The sequence below is a fragment of the Fomitiporia mediterranea genome (genome assembly GCF_000271605.1).
Source record: "Fomitiporia mediterranea MF3/22 unplaced genomic scaffold FOMMEscaffold_4, whole genome shotgun sequence".
NCBI classification, from domain to species: Eukaryota; Fungi; Basidiomycota; class Agaricomycetes; order Hymenochaetales; family Hymenochaetaceae; genus Fomitiporia; species Fomitiporia mediterranea.
The window spans coordinates 4052519-4074889 of record NW_006760389.1 but is presented as its reverse complement, the minus strand read 5'-3'; the positions used below and the strand labels follow the sequence as shown (position 1 = coordinate 4074889).

At 49.5% G+C, this 22371-nt stretch overlaps 9 protein-coding genes across 9 annotated transcripts; 3 read left to right on the top strand and 6 right to left on the bottom strand.

Moving 5' to 3' along the window:
* Positions 1–596: 596 nt before the first annotated feature.
* Positions 597–2953, top strand: FOMMEDRAFT_154469 (uncharacterized protein; the record flags this gene model as incomplete). Its single annotated transcript, XM_007264968.1, has 11 exons — positions 597–688; positions 757–952; positions 1012–1109; positions 1170–1277; positions 1309–1416; positions 1479–1616; positions 1705–1945; positions 2069–2372; positions 2429–2445; positions 2498–2599; positions 2717–2953. 11 exons carry the CDS (start codon positions 597–599, stop codon positions 2951–2953), a joined length of 1641 nt encoding a protein of 546 aa, XP_007265030.1.
* Positions 2954–3088: 135 nt separating this feature from the next.
* On the bottom strand, positions 3089–6930 carry FOMMEDRAFT_154468 (uncharacterized protein; the record flags this gene model as incomplete). Its single annotated transcript, XM_007264967.1, has 14 exons — positions 3089–3358; positions 3487–3518; positions 3557–3621; positions 3673–3960; positions 4018–4117; positions 4203–4505; positions 4764–4923; positions 4984–5034; positions 5093–5509; positions 5568–5747; positions 5874–5953; positions 6240–6430; positions 6503–6673; positions 6794–6930. 14 exons carry the CDS (start codon positions 6928–6930, stop codon positions 3089–3091), a joined length of 2445 nt encoding a protein of 814 aa, XP_007265029.1.
* Positions 6931–7230: 300 nt separating this feature from the next.
* Positions 7231–7629, bottom strand: FOMMEDRAFT_154467 (uncharacterized protein; the record flags this gene model as incomplete). Its single annotated transcript, XM_007264966.1, has 1 exon — positions 7231–7629. One exon carries the CDS (start codon positions 7627–7629, stop codon positions 7231–7233), a length of 399 nt encoding a protein of 132 aa, XP_007265028.1.
* A 1688-nt stretch (positions 7630–9317) lies between these two features.
* Positions 9318–10411, bottom strand: FOMMEDRAFT_139721 (actin-related protein ARPC5). The gene is made up of 4 exons (XM_007264965.1): positions 10230–10411; positions 10088–10160; positions 9830–10012; positions 9318–9745 (listed from the first exon to the last, which is right to left on the bottom strand). The coding sequence occupies exons 1-4, from the start codon at positions 10379–10381 to the stop codon at positions 9683–9685; spliced, it is 471 nt and encodes a 156-aa protein (XP_007265027.1). The 5' UTR covers positions 10382–10411; the 3' UTR covers positions 9318–9682.
* A 505-nt stretch (positions 10412–10916) lies between these two features.
* FOMMEDRAFT_18852 (uncharacterized protein) lies at positions 10917–12425 on the top strand. The gene is made up of 3 exons (XM_007264964.1): positions 10917–11638; positions 11716–11928; positions 12001–12425. The coding sequence occupies exons 1-3, from the start codon at positions 11323–11325 to the stop codon at positions 12279–12281; spliced, it is 810 nt and encodes a 269-aa protein (XP_007265026.1). The 5' UTR covers positions 10917–11322; the 3' UTR covers positions 12282–12425.
* Positions 12426–13000: 575 nt separating this feature from the next.
* FOMMEDRAFT_18850 (uncharacterized protein) lies at positions 13001–14763 on the bottom strand. Its single transcript, XM_007264963.1, has 3 exons — positions 14158–14763; positions 13604–14091; positions 13001–13542 (listed from the first exon to the last, which is right to left on the bottom strand). The coding sequence occupies exons 1-2, from the start codon at positions 14665–14667 to the stop codon at positions 13633–13635; spliced, it is 969 nt and encodes a 322-aa protein (XP_007265025.1). The 5' UTR covers positions 14668–14763; the 3' UTR covers positions 13001–13542; positions 13604–13632.
* A 152-nt stretch (positions 14764–14915) lies between these two features.
* On the bottom strand, positions 14916–17915 carry FOMMEDRAFT_139718 (BAR-domain-containing protein). Its single transcript, XM_007264962.1, has 6 exons — positions 17701–17915; positions 17622–17639; positions 17455–17555; positions 17227–17378; positions 16738–17167; positions 14916–16682 (listed from the first exon to the last, which is right to left on the bottom strand). The coding sequence occupies exons 1-6, from the start codon at positions 17713–17715 to the stop codon at positions 15038–15040; spliced, it is 2361 nt and encodes a 786-aa protein (XP_007265024.1). The 5' UTR covers positions 17716–17915; the 3' UTR covers positions 14916–15037.
* A 296-nt stretch (positions 17916–18211) lies between these two features.
* Positions 18212–20580, bottom strand: FOMMEDRAFT_105473 (riboflavin synthase domain-like protein; the record flags this gene model as incomplete). The annotated part of the gene is made up of 10 exons (XM_007264961.1): positions 18212–18397; positions 18471–18693; positions 18746–18889; positions 18952–19060; positions 19121–19270; positions 19324–19496; positions 19553–19680; positions 19736–20017; positions 20073–20347; positions 20401–20580. The coding sequence occupies 10 exons, from the start codon at positions 20578–20580 to the stop codon at positions 18253–18255; spliced, it is 1809 nt and encodes a 602-aa protein (XP_007265023.1). The 3' UTR covers positions 18212–18252.
* A 381-nt stretch (positions 20581–20961) lies between these two features.
* On the top strand, positions 20962–22308 carry FOMMEDRAFT_154460 (uncharacterized protein; the record flags this gene model as incomplete). The annotated part of the gene is made up of 1 exon (XM_007264960.1): positions 20962–22308. One exon carries the CDS (start codon positions 20962–20964, stop codon positions 22306–22308), a length of 1347 nt encoding a protein of 448 aa, XP_007265022.1.
* Between the last annotated feature and the right edge of the window lie 63 nt (positions 22309–22371).

Sequence of the window (22371 nt, the reverse complement as noted above, 5' to 3'; positions counted from 1 at the left end):
CGCAGGCAAAAACCCCCCTTTAACCGCAGTCTTGGGCTTTTACATCTTTGGAGGGGAAACGCAGGCAAAACCCCCCCAGACTTAGGCTCTTACTTAAACTCATGACCTTACTTAATCTCACAACTTGGGGGCCCCCTGACTTAAGCTCTTACTTAAAACTCATGACCTTGGCAGGTGGAAAACGCAGGCAAAAACCCCCCGAATTCGTCACAGTCTTGATGCACATCTCTTGAGTCTTGAACCACGTGGTGTCTTGATATCTTGATGCCTTGAGGTCACCCAAGCCCAGCAGTCTCACTGCCGCCGAGAAGACTGCACTACTGAACTACGTACGCCATCCACCTTGCATGCAAAGGCATCCATCCGACCAGCGATCCTCGTACAAGCCACGCTTTCGTCCGATTGACTGACGCCAACTGAAAGCCTAATGCCAAATCTGTAGAGAAACATCAGTGAACTATAACAAATAGAGAAACGGGTACTCGTCTCATGTTATCTGCACAAACTCCAGGGGACGCCGGATCTGGGGTTTCTAGTCCTAGGTGCAAGACAAGTCAGTGAACAGATTTCTGAGACCCTTAGACTTAGAAACTGAAATGCCGGTATTCGGACGACCGAAACGTCTCCTAATAGGCATCTCTACGAAAAACGCCCGCCCTCCTTCGACGAACAGCACGATGCGCCAGCCGTTGGGGCTAGTGAACCAAGTTAGCTTATCGTCATTGCTGACGTCGTCCGCATCGCTGACCTTGGTAGAGACAATGACCTTGACCGGGTGCTGGTGATCGGGACGACAAAAGGCTCCGGCGATGCGGTCGAAAAACCTCGGCACAAGCTTGCTGATGAGAGGAGTGGCCAGTTCGCTCTCATCCTCAAACCCGTACTCTGGTCTCCTGAACCGCGGAAGCGCGCGTCGAAGGTGTCGCATATAAGCGGGAAAGGTGAAAAGCCGGTCTTTTGGAGCCAAGAAATCGTTTGGTGGCTGATGCTGACGCAACTCCAAACCTATAGGGAAACGTCAGTGGACTGAAACAAGTAGAAACGAGGGTACTCGGCTCAATGTCCGTGCCAACCACAGGCGACACTGAATCCAGGTCGTCTAGTCCTAGGTGCAAAACAAGTCAGTGAACAACTTCTAAGGCTCTCAGACTGCGAAACCGAAATGCCAGACAGCTTAGCTCAGTTCGGACCAAAGCGTTTCCTGGCAGAGAAGACGACCCTGATATGGCGCTGACGGCCGCGACGGCGAAAGACGGCGATCCGGTTGGAAAACCTTGGTACAGACTTGCTGACAAAATGAGTGGCCAGTCCGCCCTCATCATCAAACCCGTGCTCTGGCTTTCTGAACCGGGGGGAGCACGTCGATGGTGTTGCGTTTAAGCGGGGAAGGAGGAATTCTGGTCTGCTGTTCATCTCGTATTCGGGTGCTCGCATTCGACTCTATCTACTTATGATGGTTACGCTCTCTCGTTCGATAGCCGACGCTGGCTCGACGCCAAATCTGCAGAGGAACATCAGCAAACTGTAACAAGTAGAGGCACGGGTACTCAGCTCAATGTCCGCGCCAACCACAGGCAACGCCGAATCCGGTTCTTCCAGCCCTATGCGCTAGACGAGTCAGTGAACAATTTCTATGACTCTTAGACTGCGAAATAGGAACGCCGGACAGCTTAGCTCAGTTCTGACCGAAACGTTTTCTGGCAGAGAGGACGACCTCGACTCGGTGCTGACAGCTGTGACGACGAAAATCTTTGGCGATGTGGTCGGAAAACGTCGGCATGGACTTGCTGACGAATGGAGTAGCCAGTTCACCCTCATCCTCAAACCCGTACTCTGGCTTTCTAAGGAGCACATCGATGGCGCCGCGATTAAGTGGAAAGGGCGGGATTCCGGTCTATTATTCATCTGGTCCTTGGGTGCTCACATTCGACTCAATCCGCCCATGGTGGATGTGCTCTCTCGTTCGATAGCCGACGCTGGCTCGACGCCAAATCTACAGATGAACATCAGCAAACTGTAACAGGTAGAGACACGGGCACTCGTCTCATGTTATCCGCGCCGACCACAGGCAACGCTGCCAACGCTGCATCCGGATATTCTTGCCTTAGTGATCGCGGCGAGGGAAGTCCCGGCGACGCGGTCGGAAAACCCGGATACAGACTCACCAGCGAGAAGAGTGGCTAGCTCGTCCTTGTCATCAATTCCGTACTCTGGCTTTTCGAACCGCGGAGGTGCGTCGACGGAATCGCGGATAAGCGGGAAAGGTGGAAACCTGGTCTCCTGGTGGCCAAGCTCTCTCGTTCGGGGGCTGACGCTGACTCAACCCCAAACCTGTAAGGGAAATCAGTGGACTGGAACAAGTATAAACGCAGGTACTCGGCTTAATGTCCGTGCCAACTACAGGCAACGCTGAATCCGGGTCGTCTAGTCCTAGGTGCAAAACAAGTCAGTGAACAACTTCTAGGACTCTTAGATAGTAAACTGAAACGCCAGATAGCTTAGCTCAGTTCTGACTGAAACATCTCCTGGCAGAGAGGACGACCTTGACATGGCGCTGATGGTTGACGAAAGTCCTTGGCGATGTGGTCGGAAAACCTCGGTACGGACCTGCTGACGAAGGGAGTGGCTAGTTCACCCTCATCCTCAAACCCGTGCCTCTGGCTTTCTAATCTAAACTGGGGGAGCGTGTCAATGGTATGGTGTTAAAGTGGGAAAGACGGAATGCCGGTCTAATGTTCGTCTCGTACTCGGGTGGTCGCATTCGACTCAATCTGCCCATGCTGGATACGCTCCCTCGTTCGTTAACCGACGCTGGCTCAACGCCAAATCTGCAGATGAACATCACCGAACTGTAACAAGTAGAGACGCGGGTACTCGTCTCAAGTTGTCCGCGCGGACTACTGTCGACGCTGAATCCGGGTCTCCTTGTCCTACGCGCGAGAAAAGTCAGTGAACAAATTCCTGAGACTCTCAAACTTAGAAAGAGAGGTGCTGGATACTTATCTTAACTCGGTTCGAACCGAAACATTTCTGGATAGGCATGTCCAGCACAACATACAACCTGCTCAAGAGATAGCAGACCAGGATGTCAGTTGTCAGAGCTAGTGAACCACATTAACCTATCGTCGCAGTTGACATCAGTCGCATCGTTGACCTTGGTAGGGAGGATAACCAACGAAAGGCTCCGGCGATGCGGTCCAAAATTGACGAGGAGAGTGGCCAGTTCACCCTCATACTCAAACCCATACTCTAGCTGTGCGAACCGCAGGAGCGTGTCGAAGGTGTCGCATATAGGCAGTACAGGTGGATTCCCGGGTTTCTGCCTACTTTGTACCCGGAAGCCCGCATCCGACTCAACCTACTTCATGGTGGTCAAGCTCTCTCGGTCGGTAAGCAATCCCAGCTCAACTCCGAATCTGTAAAGAAACATCAGTGAACTGTAACAAGTAGCAACACGGGCACTCGTCTCATGTAGTCTGCACTAACCAGAGCCGACGCTGGATCCGGGTCTTCTAGTCCTATGTATAAGATAAGTCAGTGAGCAAATTCCGGAGACTCTCAGACTTAGAAACTGAAACGCTGGATAGCTTAGCTGTGTTCACGTCTCCGGGATAGGCATCTCTAGGAAAGACGTCCGCCCTCCCTCGACGAACAGCACGACGCGCAACCTACTCGAAAGGCAACAGACCAGGGCACCAGTTGTTGGGGCTAGTGAGCCAAGTTAGCTTATCGTCGTTGCTGACATCGTCCGCGTCACTGACCTTGGTAGAGACAATGACTTTGACCAGGCGCTGGTGATCGGGACGACAAAAGGCTCCGGCGATGCGGTCGGAAAACCTCGGCACAAGCTTGCTGATGAGAGGAGTGGCCAGTTCGCCCTCATCCTCAAACCCGTACTCTGATCTCCCGGACCGCGGGAGCGCGTTGAAGATGTCGCGTATAAGCGGGAAAGGTGAAAACCTGGTCTCCTAGTGGCCAAGCTCTCGTTCGGTTGCCGACACTGACTCAACCCCAAACCTGTAGAGGAAAATCAGTGGATTGGAATAAGTAGAAATGCGGGTACTCGGCTCAATGTCCGTGCCAACCACAAGCGACGCTGAATCCGGGTCATCTAGTCCTAGGTGCAAAACAAGTCAGTGAACAATTTCTATGACTCTTAGACTGCGAAATTGAAACGCCGGACAGCTTAGCTCAGTTCTGACCGAAACGTTGCCTGGCAGAGAGGACGACCTTGACTTGGTGCTGATGGCTGCGACAACGAAAGTCCTTGGCGATGCGGTCGGAAAACCTCGATACGGACCTGCTGACGAATGGAGTGGCTAGTTCACCCTCATCCTCAAACCCGTGCTCTGGCTTTCTAAACCGGAGGGAGGACATCGATGGTGTCGTGTTCAAGCGGGAAAGGCAGAATTCCGGTTTACTGTTCATCTTGTACTCAGGTGCTCGCATTCGACTCAATCTGTCTATGGTGAATACGCGATAGCCGATGTTCCTCGACGCCAGATCTGCGTATGAACATCAGCGAACTGTAAATAAGCAGAGCCAAGGGTACTCGTCTCATGTTTATAGCGCCGACCACAGGTGACGCTGAATCTGAGTCTTCTAGTCCTAGGCGCAAAACAAGTCAGCGAACAACTTGTAAGACTATAAACTGTAAACTGAAACGCTGGATAGCTTAGCTCAGTCTGAGTGCAGACGTCTTTCTGGGAGAGTCATTCCCAGAAAAGACGTCCACCCTCCCACCCTTCACAAACAACACTAACGCGCTCGAAAGCCTCGATCGGTGAACCACATTGGCCTATCATCGCCGTTGACATCGTCCGCGTCGTTGACCTTGATTGAAATACGGCCTTGACTCGATGCCGGTAATCGCGACGTTGAAATGCTCCGGCGACGCGGTCGGAAGACCTCTGCACGGGCTTGCTGACAAGAGGAGTGGCTGGGTCGTCCTCATCCTCAACCCTGTACTCTGGCTTGACTGACCGAGGGAATGCTTCGATGGTATCGCGTACAAGCGGGGAAGTAACTCGAACTCTGTAGGGAACATTCAGTGAAACGCGACAAATAGAGAAGCAGGAACTGTGAGGATGACTTTGACTCCACGCTGGTGGTTGCGACGACGAGAGACTCCACTGAGGCGGTCGGAAAGCCTCGGCACAGACTTGCTTACGAGGGGAGTGGCTAGTTCGCCCTCGCTCTCAAACCCGTGCTCTGGCTTCCCATTCCGAGGAAGGACACCGATGGCATCGCGTATAAGCGGGAAAGCGACCCGAAATCTGCAGGGAACATTTAGTGAGACGCGACAGATAGAGAAGCAGGAACTCTGAGGATGACATTGACTCCGCGCTGCGCGACGAAAGGCTCCAATGAGGCGGTCAGAAAGCCTCGGTACAGACTCGTTGACGAAGGGAATGGCTAGGTCGCCCTCATCCTCAAACCCGTACTCTGGCTTACTAACCCAGGGAATGCGTCGATGGTATCGCCCATAAGCTGGAAAGCAACTCGAAATCTGTAGGTAAATTTTAGTGAACTACGACAAATAGAGGAGCAGGGACTCTGAGGATGACCTTGACCCCGCACTGGTGATCGCGACGACGAAAGACTCCACTGAGGCGGATGGAAAACCTCGACACGGACTTAATGACGAAGGGAGTGGCTAATTCACCCTCATCCTCAAACCCATGCTCTAGCTTTCCGAACCGCAGGAGCACGTTGATGGTATCGTGCTTCGGGGGAAAGACGGAATTCTGGTCCACACCTCATCTCGTACTCGGGTGCTCGCATTCGACTCAATTTACCTACTGTGGATCTGCTCTCTCATTCGATAGCCGACGCTGGCTCAACGCCAAATCTGCGGATGAACATCAGCGAACTGTAACAAGTAGGGGCACGGGCACTCGTCTCATGTTATCCGTGCCGACCTCATGTGACGCTGAATCCGAATCGTCTGGTCCTAGGCGCAAAACAAATCAGTGAACAACAAAAAATACGCTTATGTTGCATAATTGAAACGTCGGATAGCTTAGCTCAGCCCGGGTGCAAACATTCTTCTGGAGAGACATCCGCCCCGGGCCTCCTTTCTCGAACAGCCTCAAAAATGCTCGAACGCGTCGAGTCTCCTTATGATGTCTGCACTGCGCGCGGTCTGCTCGAGAGGTAGCAACCCAGGACGTCAAATTGCCGGGGATGGTAAGCCACGTTAGTCTACTGTCGCTATTGACAATGCTCGCGTCATCGACCTTGGTAGAGTGACGATCTTGACCCGGCGCTGGGAATCGCGACGACGAGAGACTCCACTGAGGCGGTCGGAAGCCTGGGCACAGACTTGTTTACGAGGGGAGTGGCTAGTTCGCCCTCGCTCTCAAACCCGTGCTCTGGCTTCTCATTCCGGGGAAGACATCGATGGCATCGCGCATAAGCAACTGGAAATCTGTAGGGAGCATTAGTGAATCACGAAAAAATTAGAGAAGGAGGAACTTTGAGAGTGGCCTTGATTCCGCACTGGTGACCTCGACGACGAAAGACTCCACTGAGGCGGTCGGAAAGCCTCGGCACAGACTTGCTTACGAGGGGAGTGGCTAGTTCGCCCTCGCTCTCAAACCCGTGCTCTGGCTTCCCATTCCGAGGAAGGACATCGGTGGCATCGCGTATAAGTGGGAAAGCAACTCGAAATCTGTAGGGAATATTTAGTGAAACGCGACAAATAGAGAAGCAGGAACTCTGAGGATAACCTTGGCTCCGCGCTGCACAGCGCTAGACTCTAATGAGGCGATCGGAAAGCCTCGGTACAGACTCTCCGACGAAGGGAGTGGCTAGTTCACCCTCATCCTCAAACCCATACTCTGGCCCACCAAACCGAGGGAGTGCGTCGATGGTATCGCATTTAAGCGGGGGGGGGGGGATGGAATCCCGATCTCCTGTCCACCTCATATTCAGACGCTTGTGTTAGGCGCGACCTGCCTTACGACGGATATGCCCTTTCGTTTGATAGCTGACGCCAGCTCAACTCTAAGTCTGTAGAGAAACGTCAGTAAACTGTCACAATTAGAACCACAGGTACTCGTCTCGTTCTCTGCGCCAACCAGAGGTGACGTTGAAACCGGGCCTTCTCGTTCTAGGCGCAAGGCGGTGACCAAATTGGACTGCCAGAAGGCTCAACTCAGTTCGGGCGGTTTGTTCTCCAGATATGCATCTCCAGAAAACGCATCCACCCTCCCTTCGCGAACAGCCTCAGACGCGCTCGAATGCCTCGGGCCTCCTTACGATGTCCGCACGACGCGCAGCCTGCTCGAGAGGCAGCAAGCCAGGACGCCAGTTGTCGGCGCTAGTGAACCACATTAGCGCAGTCTCGCTGTCGACATCGGCCGCGTCGTTGGCATTGGCAGGGAAGACGACCTTGACTCCGCGCTGGTGACTACGACGACGAAATACTCCGCGGAGGCGGTCGGAAAACCTTCGCACGGACTTACTAACGAGGGGAGTGGCTAGTTCGCCCTCACCTTCAGATCCGTACTCTGGCCTCCCAAACCGAGGGAGCGTTTCGATGACGTCGCGTTTCAGCGGGAAAGGCAGAATCCCGCTCTCGAGGGGCAGGAGGACAACCGGCTCGTTAAACGCTATGGTGTACATTGTGCTGTACGGAATATGCAGATGGGGGTTTGTAGTAAATGCGTGAGGTTGGGTAACAATGGTAGGGTCAGAATGCAAGAAGCAATGAGTTGTTTCTCGTTCTTCATACATTATTTATAGACAAATCTAACATGTCTCAAAACCGTCGTATGTTGGCTCAAGCTGAAACGAGGCGATGCCTTATTCTGAACGCAACTGCATAAGTTCGAGAGCATTCTTAAGATACAAATGACAAATAACAATAAATCCTTAGTTTATGTCAGAATATGTCTCATACTTGCAATCAAAGAAGTACAGTTGAAAATGTCTTATTGCATAACGTCGGGAGAGGGCTAAACCCAATGCATTATACAATTTATGCATTATAACAATACATTTTGGCTGAGGACCTGAGTTTTGGTCTGGCCAAAAGTCTATGCATTATGCCATTTATGCATTACGATGTGATGCAATAAGACATTTTCAACTGTATTATGCATTTACAGTGCCGTTCTATCGCCTTAGTTCGGACTAGCCATGAGAATGAGTGGTCATCTAATAAGCAGTCATCTACCGTGGCTGCGTCCGTTTGCTAAATAGGGTCAATGTTCAAAACAAACAAACAACGGCGTTGGTACGGGTGCGGCAGGACAAGTGGATTGACTGGACTGGCAATGACTGTATGCTAGATTATTTACAATCTACGGCTTCCTTCGCCGCACATCGCCGATTGCACGTCAACACTTCTTCGGAGGCACGTCACAGAAATAATGCTAATAGTATTGCGTCCCAAGGATCACAAGACAAGTAAGCATGTGTGGTATTTTGTATTTTCCCAGCAGAGCTTGAGTAAAACATGTGGCCTTCTTCGGAATATCACACATGTCTTCTGCACACCCATAATCATACTCTCACAATCTTGAGACTCTGATTTAATTTCCTTCTTTCAATTAGAATTTCACAGATCAGCGCAATATCGCACTACCCCTGCTTAGAGTGCCCGTCTTCTATTGCTATCCTGTTAGGACCAGTCGAATTATTCAGTTGCATTCCTACTGCCTTATAGAAAGCCTGGTCTCTTGCCTCGTGCTAAGATATCATCATGTCAAAGCACAGCACATGCGAACATACTAAAGCATACATACACTCACTAAAGGACTAAAGGCGGAGATTCTCAAGCAACATACCAATAACACCATGTACACAACTTGAATCCACCTCTTATTGACCCAGATCCAGAAGCAACACGACCTTTGACAAAAGAGCTCAAGAAAAGGATCGGTAGTACAAGTAACATATCGTTCTATATATCGACAGGACTGCACAAACTCACACTACCCATCTTTCAACAGCAAACCACCTAGACCTGATCATCGATCACACATTCCAGACACATAGATAATCTTTCCAGCTGCATAAATTTTAAGACCTGAAGCCAGAAACACCTCGCTATCATCAATCAAAACATCATCTTCAAGTAAAAGGTTAGACAGGAACACATTTCACACGTCTCGAACGTCCTAGATCCTCCCAGCTGTCATCTCACTTACTTGACCAAGTCAAGCTCAGATGTAATCAATGTCAACCTTAATATACCGTTAATGTATGTCGAGCCAACGCGACACAGCGCTCTTTCCTCGGTTTCTTAGAGAGTCCCTCTCCACAGATAAGACGGAACTACCCGAAGCATCCCCGAAGGATAGGTCTTTGCATTCACTAATGTAGTACTTTACAACGTCATCTGTACTCTGGTGGAGATTTGATACTCGTGTATAGTGCGCGCTTAGAGTAGATCAGGCATTCCATTTCGGCGTTAAGAGTACAGAGCGTCATAGTTAGGATCAGGGTCGAAGCAATTCCAATTGCTTTGTAGGCAGGAATAATCCAAACTTCTTGAAAACGTGAAATCAGACTAGGACGTAAATCAAATCTATATGTATCTCGATTTTCAAAGCCACCTATTAGTTCATCCATTCGTACAGTTCAATAGTTCCTCTGTTCGTCTTCCGAAGGAAGTCCTCAATCGAAGCGAAGCGAAATCGAGTCGTATCACTCCGTATCGTACCGCATTAACTCATACCGTCCTCCTGTCCGTCATAACACGCACAATACACCCTGCACCAGCAATCTCTGTCAACTATAATATCCACAAAAATGTACGCATACGTCAGTCAGCCGGTCAATCGGCTTTGCGAAAGGATGACGTTGTACAGCAGCGTACCTTCTCATGCCACCCCAACAACACGCTCCCGCTCACGTCTCCCCATCCGGGCATCGCCATACCCTTATAGAGGTACTTCATCAGCGTATCTTGTGAATCTTGCGGGAGAGATTTGAGGATCCCTGGGATTTCAGTTGCTTTTGTGCTACCAAGGATGGAGAGTAAGGTTTGCAGGTTTGTGTTCTGATAAGATTAATATTATCAGTTCACGGGTTGAATAAGATGAGGAGATGGCATTGTGAAATATCGAAAACGTACCTTCGCCTCCTCGACGTTTGGCCCGTACGGTGCACCTTCCAGGACAATGTTCAGTGCACCAGCTACATCACCTCTAAACAAACAAAACAGATTAATCCGGTCAATCGATAGCCGTATTAATAGAAAATAGTGAAAAGCTCACCTTGCAAGTGCGCTCCTTACAGTGGCTGCCTTGGCTCTCGTATCAGCCAGGACCTGCGCCGGGTCGCGAGGGTCAGCGTCGTACAGCTCCTCTTCCAGTAACACATCCTCGTCATATGCGTCAATGTCGATTTTACGGAAGGCAGTCTCCATTATGGCGGCTCTTTATATGCTGGTGAGGCAGATGTCAACGCTTGGAGAGAACAGAAACAGGTGAAGATTTTATTACAACGCGTCCGCAGTCTTGAGTGTGGTTACCAAAACAGGGAATTTATCATTTCGCTTGATGCCATTCGTCCTCTCTTCACTCCCACCTTCACCTTCACCTTCAAGTGCGATCTCACACGAGGACGGCTGCACAGCAATCACACCTGCATCTCGTAAATCACCATCCTATCATACTTGTGCTTGCTCGCTTGAGGTAATCCCCCTACGTCTAAGGAAGACTAATTGTTCATAATTGCTTTGCGATAACTCAGAGGTTTAGCATTGGATGCAAAAATTCCATAATGTCACAATCTCGTTAAGGCGCAACCTATGTCTATGTCTACGTACAGTCTGAGTCTGAGTCTGAGTCTCTATCTTCAAACGGAACCTCCCTATCTACTACCTGTCCACCCGTGATGCCCTCATGGACGGAAATGAATGCCTTTCTTTCATTCGAGCAATCATAGATCGTGGCCAGGTCATCCTCCTCCTCTAGTCCTTCATATCCTCTTCGGGATCAATGTAAAACTTGAATGTGCAAAGGGCATCCGTGTATCCATCCCAGTGGTCCATCCGCTCTCGGTCTTCCTCTCGACAAATCTGGATCCGATCGGGACTAACTACGCGAACTACTGACCCGACATGCTGAAGCAACGAGGATCTGTTAGCCGAAGAAGACCCTTTCACTCGGTCTCATCCATACATGCACATGCATCTACGCACACGCATGCGACAGGCGACGGGTTCTACGGACATAAGTACTTAAAGGCATGGGGGTTGTCTCGATGCCCTAGCCTAACCAACCGTCTGTGTACGCAACCACGCTCATACCTATTAGCGAACTTTCACACCTACACTTCTCGTCCTTCAACACATCTCACTTCACAATGTCAGCCTCCTCCATGCTCGACGCCTTCCGCATCAAGCCCTTCGACCTCGACGCCCTCTACGCATCCTGGACGTCCCCACCCATCTTCTCCGGTAAACCAAAGGACGACCCCGTCGCCTGGCTTGAAGAAATCAAAGCCGGCTGTAAAGAGCGCAAAGTCCCCAAAGACATGTGGCACCGTGTCGGACGGCACTACATGGGTCCCAAACCCCGCGAGAGACTCGACGAGCTCGGTCGAGTCATGCAGCAGATGACTGGGAAGGAGAATGTTTGGAATTGGAAGAAGTTTAAGATCGCGGTGCAGAATATTGGATGTACGTCAGACGTTCCATTTTCCTTATTTCTCTTCTATCATCCTAGAGTAGAATGCTAAGACGGAACGTTTTGATAGGGAGCTCACAAAGTCCGAAGTCCAAAACCGTCAGCCCACCAGTGACCGAACGTCCGATGCCGAAGAAACAAGGCAGCTGGTGGGTCATTGGGAAGAGCGACTCGGACAAGGACAAGGAACACAACGAGAAGGATAAGTCAAGCAGTAGTAGCAGCACCGAAGTGGTCGTCGCAAAGACCGCACCTCCACTATCCATCACTCCTAACGACGCAGGTCCGTCATTCTCTCCCCATTCTCATTCGCTCAAGCCCTAACTCTTAATCAATCTCATTTTCTTATATCTAGCTGCGCTCACAACAGTAACCAAAGCCCCCGCCTGGCTCGTCAACGCCTGCTCAGCACTCGAGTTCCTCACCGTCGAACATCCCAAGGTCATGTCTGCCATGTCTGCCGTCCTCATCACCGTCGGCTCCCTTCCCGCCATTCCCGGTGTCGGCGTCGGCCTACCCATCCTCGCGACTGGCGCAGCCCAGGCTGTTGGCGCTGCTGCAGTAGGAATCGGTCAGTGTTTGAAGGCGGTGAGCGACAAGTCTCAGGGGCAGAACGGACAGGTGGCAAGCAACTGAAGATAGTTTGACTTTTCTTTTCGACTTCGTAACGTTTTACGGAGAAACGGCGAATGCTGGACGTCCGCCAATCCAGCTTCTTACAAGTTACACCCACAATCACAACCACCTCTATAACTAACGTTCCTCCACCTCACTTAACCCTCGAACCACCTGTATTATGACTTTTTATTACCCCTTTCTTTCCCATCTTTCCCATTTTCTCTTTTTACACTCCTAAATACTTACGCGCATACGTATATCATCCTCAGCACAGAATCCACACACATCATTCATGTACTCTTCATCCTGTCCATACCGCTCAAATCAATATAAATGCAATAAATCCATAAATTGTATAGCATACAGTATACAGCATATCCACGACCAAACCATAAGTCCTTTAGTACATACTTTGAATATGCATCACAATGTATGTAGGGGGTCATCTAAACTTACAACTTGCATCGAAATCCACAGTCACCTCTACAAATACCGTTCCTCCTCCCTGAGTAACCCTCATACCACTTGTATTATAACTTTTTATTACCCTTGTCTTTCCCATTTTCCTTCTTGCTCCTAATTTGTTTCTCATATACGTATACATTCTCAGCACAGAATCCACACTCATATACTCTCAATGTCTCATCCCATCCATCCCATCCGCATCAATATAAACGCAATATACGCAAAAAAAGCAAAAAAAAATCATAAAATCATAAAAATCATATATAGCATACAGCATATCCACGACCAACCCACATCTCCCATCTCCTATCTACTAAGTATTACATACGCATACGCATGTAGGGTATCTAGACCAACGTCGAACGAGCAGCGTCGTATACTGTACACATAACCACATAACACACAAAGCAATCAAACACTAAAGAAAGAGAGGATAAATCGAGGAATGAAAAGAAAGAAAGAAAGTATCAACACGTAAAAGTCGAAGGTAGGATGTAAGGGGTAGGAAATGGACGGTAAACGGCAGACGGTAGGAAGTGTAGAATGTATAAGATAGAAACCGCTACAGGTACCCTATCGTATGATAAACAAAAAACAAACAAACAAGATCAAAGAGAGGAAAGAAGCAATTCCGCGACAGCAAAACATGAGCTACTATACACTTTAATTTCCAAATCAAGGAGGAAAGAACGCTTAGGGCATGGTAGACCATTATTGACGGCAGCGCGATCTTGCAGTACGAGAATGAGAATATTAAATATAAAAAGGACGAGACGTCTTTGGAACGAGGAGGAAGTTCTTTAACACGAACAACCTGTCAATTTCAATAATTAATAAACGCTAAATCAAACAGGAAAACTCCAGAGACAACGTACATTGCTTAACAATTCCGCATCTAAACCTCTTACCCCCTTCTCACAACAGCCTCCGCAAACGCAAACGCAAGCACAACACCAGAACTAACAACCCTCCACTTAACCCCAAGCACATCCAAACTCCTCGCAACCTCTACATCCCTCTTCTCCACAAACACCATCTTCGGGAAAACATTCACAAAATTCGCCGCCACCCTTATGATCGCCGCGCTCAACACGTCGAATTGCCATTGCTCTCGAGAGGGGGGAGAGTGAGGAGGAGCAGGGGATGGGGATGAGAATGATACGAGGTAACCAATAATCGCTGGAAGTACGATAGTCGGGATCCCCCAATACATCGTCGCCAAAGCAGTCGCGCTCAACGCAGGCTGTGATGAAGTGTATATCGGTGGGATAGGGAAGACCGAGTTGACATGTATGTTATACAAGATCGCCAAGAATTCCAAAGCTGTAGACAAGACGAAAATATTCCGACTATTCGACAAATACTATATCCAGTCAGAAGAACCAACATAAGTTTCAACGTTTACGGGGATAGAGATAAGAACACCCACTGCACGCGTAAAAGCCACCTTCTGCAAAACATTCCCCACAAAGTTTCTCTGCACACCAAGAGCAGCCTGAGGTACAGGTTGCTCCTTCACCTCCTCCACAACACTCTTCGCCGGAGACGACGGGAGCGGTATGTTCCTCGGCGACCTCCTGGCAGGCGAAGCCAACGCCATCGGGGACAACGACACCCTACTCTCCGCAATAGTCGTACTCGGCGGAGGAGTCATCGCCCTCTCCTCCGCAATCGGCGTAAACTTCGGCGCCTCCGCAACATACGTCGAACTCGTATGCGTAGGCTGCACACTTCTCTGCCTCCTCCCACCGCGAGTGGTGTATAGTCCAGCAAACGCCGGGTCCCCCTCAAGCTCCCCGCTATTATCATCCAAATGTTTCTTAATCCGTTCCTGCAGCACTTCGCGCGTGCCCCTGTCGTCTATCCCTAGCGCCTGCGCAATCTCCTGCAGGTCACCTTTTTTCTTGACTTGTAGTGAGCCGGAGAATATCGTAGACATTTCTGCGATGTGTAAGTTGTTGTAGTAGAAGTGTATCCAAAAAGTTGTCACTGTATGCGCTATACGGAGTAGCAGACAATGGGAGATGGAGTGTGCTGGTCAAGAAGCAAGGAAAGTTGAAGTCGCGTCGTCGCGAGTCTGTGAGTGATTCGCGCCTGCACGTGATCTCCTCATGTTCGACACAACCACTCATCAAACACGAACATAGATTAGATCAATTCAATACACTTGTCTTTTCAAAAATACATCGCACATTAATTATATACATGCATGCGGGGGTCATTGCACTATTCGTTCAAAATACATCAAGCCAAACCGAACAGTCAAAAGAAAGAAAAAATAATCATGAGCACAGACAGGGTATCCCTCATCACACATGCGCATGCGTACAATTCGCACAAAGCCCATGCCCTCTAAATGGGTCCTCAACAAACTCCCCACACCCACACGTAGCACACGCGTCAAACTTGGCCGTAGTCGTAGTTGCAACAGCATCAAAACTCAACTCACTCTGACTCTCAAACGGCGAACTCGTATCCGAATGCGCCTTTCGATCCATCAACGACAACTGAGGTGTAGCAAGACTCTGCAGTGCCGCGTTCGACGAATGCGTCCGACTCGGTAACACAGGAGCTACAAGGTTACGAACCGGTAACGGCGGAGGCAAATTGCCCACACCGTTACTCGTCGTTTGCCGTCGAGGCGGCGGCGGTGGCGGCATCCTTTTCACAGGAGACGGACTCGGCGAGTGGGAAGTCGCGTTCAGAGGTGGCTGCTGCTGCTGGACATCCAATTTCGCCAAAGAAGTCGACAGCCTTCTATCAAACTCCGCATCATCAACAAGGGGGCCCGACCGGCCATCATAAGGAGGAATAGCAGCATCCGCAACATTACGATCCCTTTCACCGAGTGGCATCACCATACCGGATGGCACCGCCGCGCTGCCACTGCTACTTCGATTCCTATCATCAAATGGATGCCATCCATTGATACTATCTCCATCATGTTCATGCTCATGCTCCTGCTCATCCTCGGTCATACTCAACTCCGACTCCGACGGTTCAACAAGCGTCCTTCGGATCTCCTCGTCCTCCGACGAGAATTTGCCTGATCCACGTCCTAACGCCAAGATACTCGAATTGCTCGTATTCTTGAACTTCGTCCCGGAGTATTCGACAGTTTTGATGAAGATCGTATAGTTCGCCGGGAACAGTCCCTTTCGTCCACCAATCTCCCCAAGCCACCAGTCCTCAAGCACTTCGTTGACCACAACGATCTCATCTCCCGCCTTGAAGCTCAACTCGTCACTGCTCCCAGAGAAGTCATACAACGCCTTCATGACCCTCCTCACTCTTTTACTCGAACCACCATTCTCCACCGCACGATCTTTCGACTGCGATCGACTCTTCCCACCGTTCGACTTGTCGCTCCTCGTCGATCGGTTGGACAACCTTCGCTGCTTCCGTTGTGCACCATTCTTCTCCACCCCCTCAACTTCATCCTCGTCACCCAAAGCAGCGAAGTTCTCCACATCCGTATTGCGAGACTTGTTCCTGCTCATGACGCTCGACATCGCGTCACCCATCCAGCCCGTAACACCACCACTCCCAGAAGCCTTCTTAGCCTTCCCATTGCTCTTCGTCGACACAGCGTCGTCCGTCGTCTTGTCTGTGACGATCGCACCGATGGTGGTCACAGACGGGTTGCGAGAGTGCGCGTTAGAGCTCCGGGTAGACCTTTTGCGAGACAAACGCGAAGATGATCGCGAATGCGGAGTCTCAGCTTCAGATTCGCTAGAAGATTCGTGCTGATTCGTGGTGCTACGAGTAGACGCGCTCTTCTTCGAGCTCACTGACAGCACCGAACGGCTGGAACGATGCGAGCCGAATCGAGACGAGGCATGCGGCGCTTGCTTCGCATCAGAACTCTTCGAGTCTGTACTCCTCGTAGACGTTCGACTAAACTCATGAGGAGTCGAGAACGCCGAAGTCGGTCTTCTCAGATCTGCGTAAGTGCTAAAATAAACTGTAAGCGACACGATGGACAAGTAAGATTGCAATCATTACGCACTCTGGTTCAGGCCACTCAGACTTGACCTCCTTCAGCACCCCCAAATACTGTTCCACAAACTGCGTTTCCACCCGCAAGAAACTCTCCAACTCCCGCTGATGCTCAACCTCCCCCTCTCTTATCTCCTCCATCCTCGCACGCACATCTTCCCCCATCTCCTCATACCTTGCTTTCGCCTTCGCAAGCTCCTCCTCAGCTTCCTTCTTATCCTTCTCCTTCTCCTTCTTGTATGTCTTTTCAGCTTTCGCGATGGCTGCGTCGTATGCAAGCCGACGCGATTCTAGCTTCTTCCGCTGCGCGGCGTACTCATCCAGTTCAGCTCCCGAACGCAACAAATAAGCGAGGAAGGTATCGGTTAACGTCACAGAGTAAATGTTTTGTATGGCAGCAATCTGGCAGCGCGCACGACCAAAACTTATCAACGATCGTCCTACGAACCATCATTCTCAATATCAGAATAAACCAGCAAGAAATAAATCATATACGAACCTAAAGCGCTCGCATCCCCAAGCTCCTCTCCATGCTTTTTCATCACCATCCCCAGCGCTTCAGTCTGCATCATGACCTCCTCTTCAGGAAGCGCCTCAGACTTGTTCTTGAGCGATATATGCTCAACATAGTCCTTAGACGCGGTATACAAGCTACCAGCAACAACACGTAAATTAGTTAATTATAACCTTCTTTTCCTTATTGTGGAAAAAGGAAGCGTGTACTTACTTATCGATACCCTTCTTCCTAGTCTCCATATCTTGCTCCAACGCAGCAAACTCACTGGACGGTTGCGTCTTTTCGCGTGAAGATATGACTTCGCCAGCCCACTACACGAGTGCATTTTATCATGAGCATTTAACAATGTTAATCCACAGAACGTTGAGATAGCTCACTTGACGAAGCTTTCCAAGCTACCAAGTCCATCCAAAAATCTTCAACATAATCAACAATGAAAGCCTCACTGCAACGCACCTGTTTACTGGCCATGGCTGAAGGGTGGACAATACAAACAAAAACTCAAGATAGGACAGTGACACGTTGATTAAGAAGGGAGGAAGTAGCTATAAGGACGAGAAAGTGCCACCACAGAGTCCTATTATCGTTGTAAATGTAAGTGATGGTCCGAGGGAAAGAGGGAGACCGAGAAGGAATGAAGGAGAGAGGTGGGCCGACTCTGGTGGCGGAGGCCCAGTGGCCATAGCGGGTACAGTTAAGTAACTGCTTCGACGTAATACAACTTCTCTAAATAGACTCCGCCCAATCAGTGCGACCCTCTCACGTGTACTCCTCAATCTAAAACATCGCTCTGGCCCTGCGAGAACAATGTATCGACACAGCAATTGGATTTATAAAACGAGTCTGTTGTAACAAAGGCTTGCTGCTACTCCGAACTAACACCGTGGCTCCGCCTAGTTATTGAACAGCAGCAGCGAAGCATTTCCTCCCTATAAGAAACAACATACCAATGTATGCATGCATCTATAACCGTCTACTACCTGCACGATATCTAAAATACACAACCTGCTAACTCCAACACTCCTCAAATAATCTCCCACCATCCTGCATCCTCTTCAAGAACATTCTTGCTTCCTCCTCCTCCAACCCTCCAACCTCTCTAGCTGCGAAGAGTACAGCGTCCTTCACCGCAGCTGGCATTTTATTCGAAGATCTATTTCACAACAAAAAAATCTTGAGAAAAAAGGACAAACGCCCTTCTATACAAATTGAAGTTTTCTACGTACCCTGAGATGTACAACCATCCTTCCCTCCGTCCAAGTACCTCCCAAATCCTCTCCGCATCCTCTCGCATCCGATCTTGTACATAAACGCGCTTCGTACCCTCCGGACCATCACGAGAGAAAGCCGTCCGGTATGTTAACTTCTTGGCTTCTACCAAAGCTCGCCACTGAGATCCGTAATGGTGATCCTTCGACTCTGAACGACAGCCGAAGTACAGGGTGTTATCTGGATCGCATATTCAGTATACGCTCAATGGGTGTCAAGTAGCCGAACGTACCGCTCGCACCATCATGAACACGCTGCTCTATCAACGCACGCATCGGTGCAATCCCTGTTCCAGGTCCAACGCAGACGATCGGCGTCTCTGAATTCGTAGGAAGGGACAGGAAGCCCTTTTGAATGTTTATTCGTAAAGTGTCACCTTCGTAGGTGACAAGACGATGTTAGTGAGAAAATCTCTCAGAAATCCAAACAAATATTTACCTGGCCTCAGCGCAGCAAGGTACGTAGAACACACACCCCGTCTCGGGATCTTTAATTTGGTTCGATACCGGACAATAGCTACGCATAGATGAACTTGCTTTCTATGAACCTTACGAACACGTCAATTCAATTTTGAGATTCATCAAAATGACACACAGTAGAAACTCACCAAAGCAGAGCTCGAAATCGAGAATTGCCGTGGACGAAGCAAAGGAAAGACATCAAACATATACACCTTCGGAATCCTCACTGATCGAAATTCGGCGAGCACCTCTCGTATAGTCCGTCTTACGCGTCCGACATATTCGTACAATTCATCCTAAGATGGAGTAAATCCCTACCCATGCAAAGATAAAATGCTAAATAACTCACAGCACCCTCAGTAGTGCAAAACTCCCTTAATTTCTCCGATTCAAGTTCATCAGTCGCAAAGTGTCGAAGCATCCTAAAGAAGGACCGTCGAGGTATAGCATTTATGTCGAGATGTCGGGTGAAAAGCTGCCTGAGCGTTGTCACGGTCGGAAATGTCTCTGGGAAATGCCATACTTTGAACATATCCTTAGCAATAAAATACAGAAGACGAATGATAGGTTGTACATACTAGGATCGGTAATCGAAAGACGTATCTCTTCATCCGCAGACTCCAACCAGCCAACACTCTCGAGCAAGGACTCGACGTCCGACGCGGGTTGAACCGGGTGAATCACAGCGACGTCTCCTGGAGAGTAGCTATAGAGGTAATTGAATTGACCACCTGAAAAATGAACAAGGGGAAAGTACGTACATGACATCATCCTCCAAGTCGAACTCCATGTGCCTCGCGTCCTGGAACCAGTCCGGCGCAGTTATACGATCATTGAATCGCACAGTTGCCAAATGATAGCCAACTATGTCCGCTAAAGGGTCGTCATTCATAGGCGAAGAGGATCTGGACGAGCTTGAGATTGCTATTCGCGGAGGCGGTAAAATATTGACATCCTCAAAACTCGAGCCTGGCGGTGGAGGAAGTAGTAACTCTAACGTAGAGAAAACCTCCGGCATCCATACATCCAAAGCGCCTTCTGCGCTACCAAAACATCAAATTAGCAAAGCGTGCAAACAAAAGCATGTATATTACTAACCCAAGCGGATGTTGTTCATCGCCTTCTCCCCGTGTACATATCTCCCGCGCACCAAGACTCAACATTCGTCTTGATAGCTTCTTTGCAGCCCAACAAAATTTCTCATAAGCGCTATCCCCTAAACCGAAAACCGCAAAGTGGAGGTCCTCAAAGATGTCTGGCGGAAGATCCGCACGGAGGAGCATATTCCACATTGGAGTCATCGAACGCGGCTCAATACCAGAACCAGTTGTGGACACTACGAAAATGATAAGTGACTCATGAATGAGTTCTTCCTGTCGAGCCGTTGTGAGCATCAAATCTATGGCAGGGTTGTCTAGAGGCGTACTAGAGGATATGCGTCCACACTGGAGAGTCGCACAGTAAATAGTCGTCGTCGAGCCTCTCGCACTATCTGTTCTGCTACGTCGAGGGCATTGCCTGTCTCTGTGGCATATAGAATGAGAACGTCCCGATCTTGGTCGTGGCCGTCTAAGGTTAAGTTTGAAATGCCAGCCTCGACGGACATGGTCGTGATGGTCCTTGCCAAGGTAGGTAAAAATTAGGCGTAATCAGATAAGATCTTCATCATAAAGACGTGACCAATCTTTTCCCATACAAACACATTCTCATCTTGTAAGTTGTATTCGGACTACTTTCATCGTCCAAGGAACTCATCTTCGAGTATACTGCAGCTTCAAAGCTAGTTCATATTTCTAATTTAACTTTTCTAGGATACTGGAGCCAGCCCATCAGTTGCCCCAAACGCGCAAAATTATGTGGCACCCAGAAAGATATCTCCTCCGTGTCTCCGTCTTAATCCCAAGCCTCGACTGAGTACACCCATCAGATACACCGATACCGGTACAAAGTGCTCCACTTCATTCACTCTGTAGATACTACTGTATGCATGAACAGCTCACCATTCGGGCGTCTCCCAGTTGAGCTCATCCGCGAGATCTTCCAAGAATGCATCCCTGAATCCCCAAGCTTCAAACGCACCAGTGCTCCTCTTCTACTCACTCATGTTTGCCACACTTGGCGCACCATCTCATCCGATACTCCTCAGTTCTGGTCTCACATTGTCGTTCCGCGCTGGCAGGAATCTGTCGTGGGCGTCGACGAGCTTGTACAACTCTGGCTGTCCCGTACACAAAATGCGCCACTCACTATCGACTTCGGGCTCTTCAGCGGGCGAAATGTCCAAGCATGCAATGACTTGAAGCTAATGGGTGAGCTGTACCCTCTCATGAGCAGACTGCTTGCCGCACTCGTGCCACATCGTACACGTGTTCGGAGTCTCTGGGGTGTCTTTCCAACATCCTTCACTCCCGACGTTGGCATTCCAGAAATGATCAACGCAGAAAGGCTATTCTTCTATGGACTACCCAAACAAGACGAAATGCTTCGGATAAGAGAAGGTGAATCCTTCTGGGATACTCACAAAATGCTAGAACTTGGACCTGCCAGAGAGACGCTCAAAGTGCTTTCTGTCTGCGATTGCGCAGTGGATATCAACACCGTCTTATTGCAAACCAATCTTACCCATCTCGAGCTCTTCGATTTACATCACGACAGTGGTCTGGACCAAGAAACCGCCTTCGAACTCCTAAAATCAATGCCAGGATTACAAAAATGTGTACTAGAACTCACAAAGTTCGAACGTCTTGACTGGCGCGTGTCAAGCCCTCGCATGGTTCTCCCTAACCTCGAGCTCCTCTTCCTTCTCTGGAACTTCCCCGCAGACATCGGTTTGCTTCTCGATGGCATCTGCACACCAAACCTCATCCGACTCGGTCTACGCGGAACACCAACTATGGGTCCGCGTGCATGGAGCTCGCTCTACAACTTTCTCTATATCTCTAGGGCTCCACTCACCCGTTTATCTCTCGGAAGCTTTGGCGACGCCGACCTACGTCTACTCGACTGCCTCAAATGCTGTTCACACCTCATCCAACTCTCGCTCAATCACTGCTTCATTCCTGAAAGTATCTTCCACACACTCGCATGTGCACACGACTCACCTCTTCTCCCTCGTCTTGAGATGCTCAACATCGTCGCATGCGCAGGATTGAACGCCGAGAGCATCGCCGCATTCATGAAATCCCGAGCAAAAGACTTACCATCTGGGATTTCGCGATTGAAAGAGGTCGAGATCGTCAATTGCCTCAATATCACAGAGTATCATATGCCGTTACTTCACTCATGCGGGGTGGAAAAACTGTATCTCAAAGTGACGGGCGATTTTTTACAGTAAGCTAAAATTACAGGGATTTTACTATTTTCGAACATCTGCTATTCGTATTCATGGATTATCTAT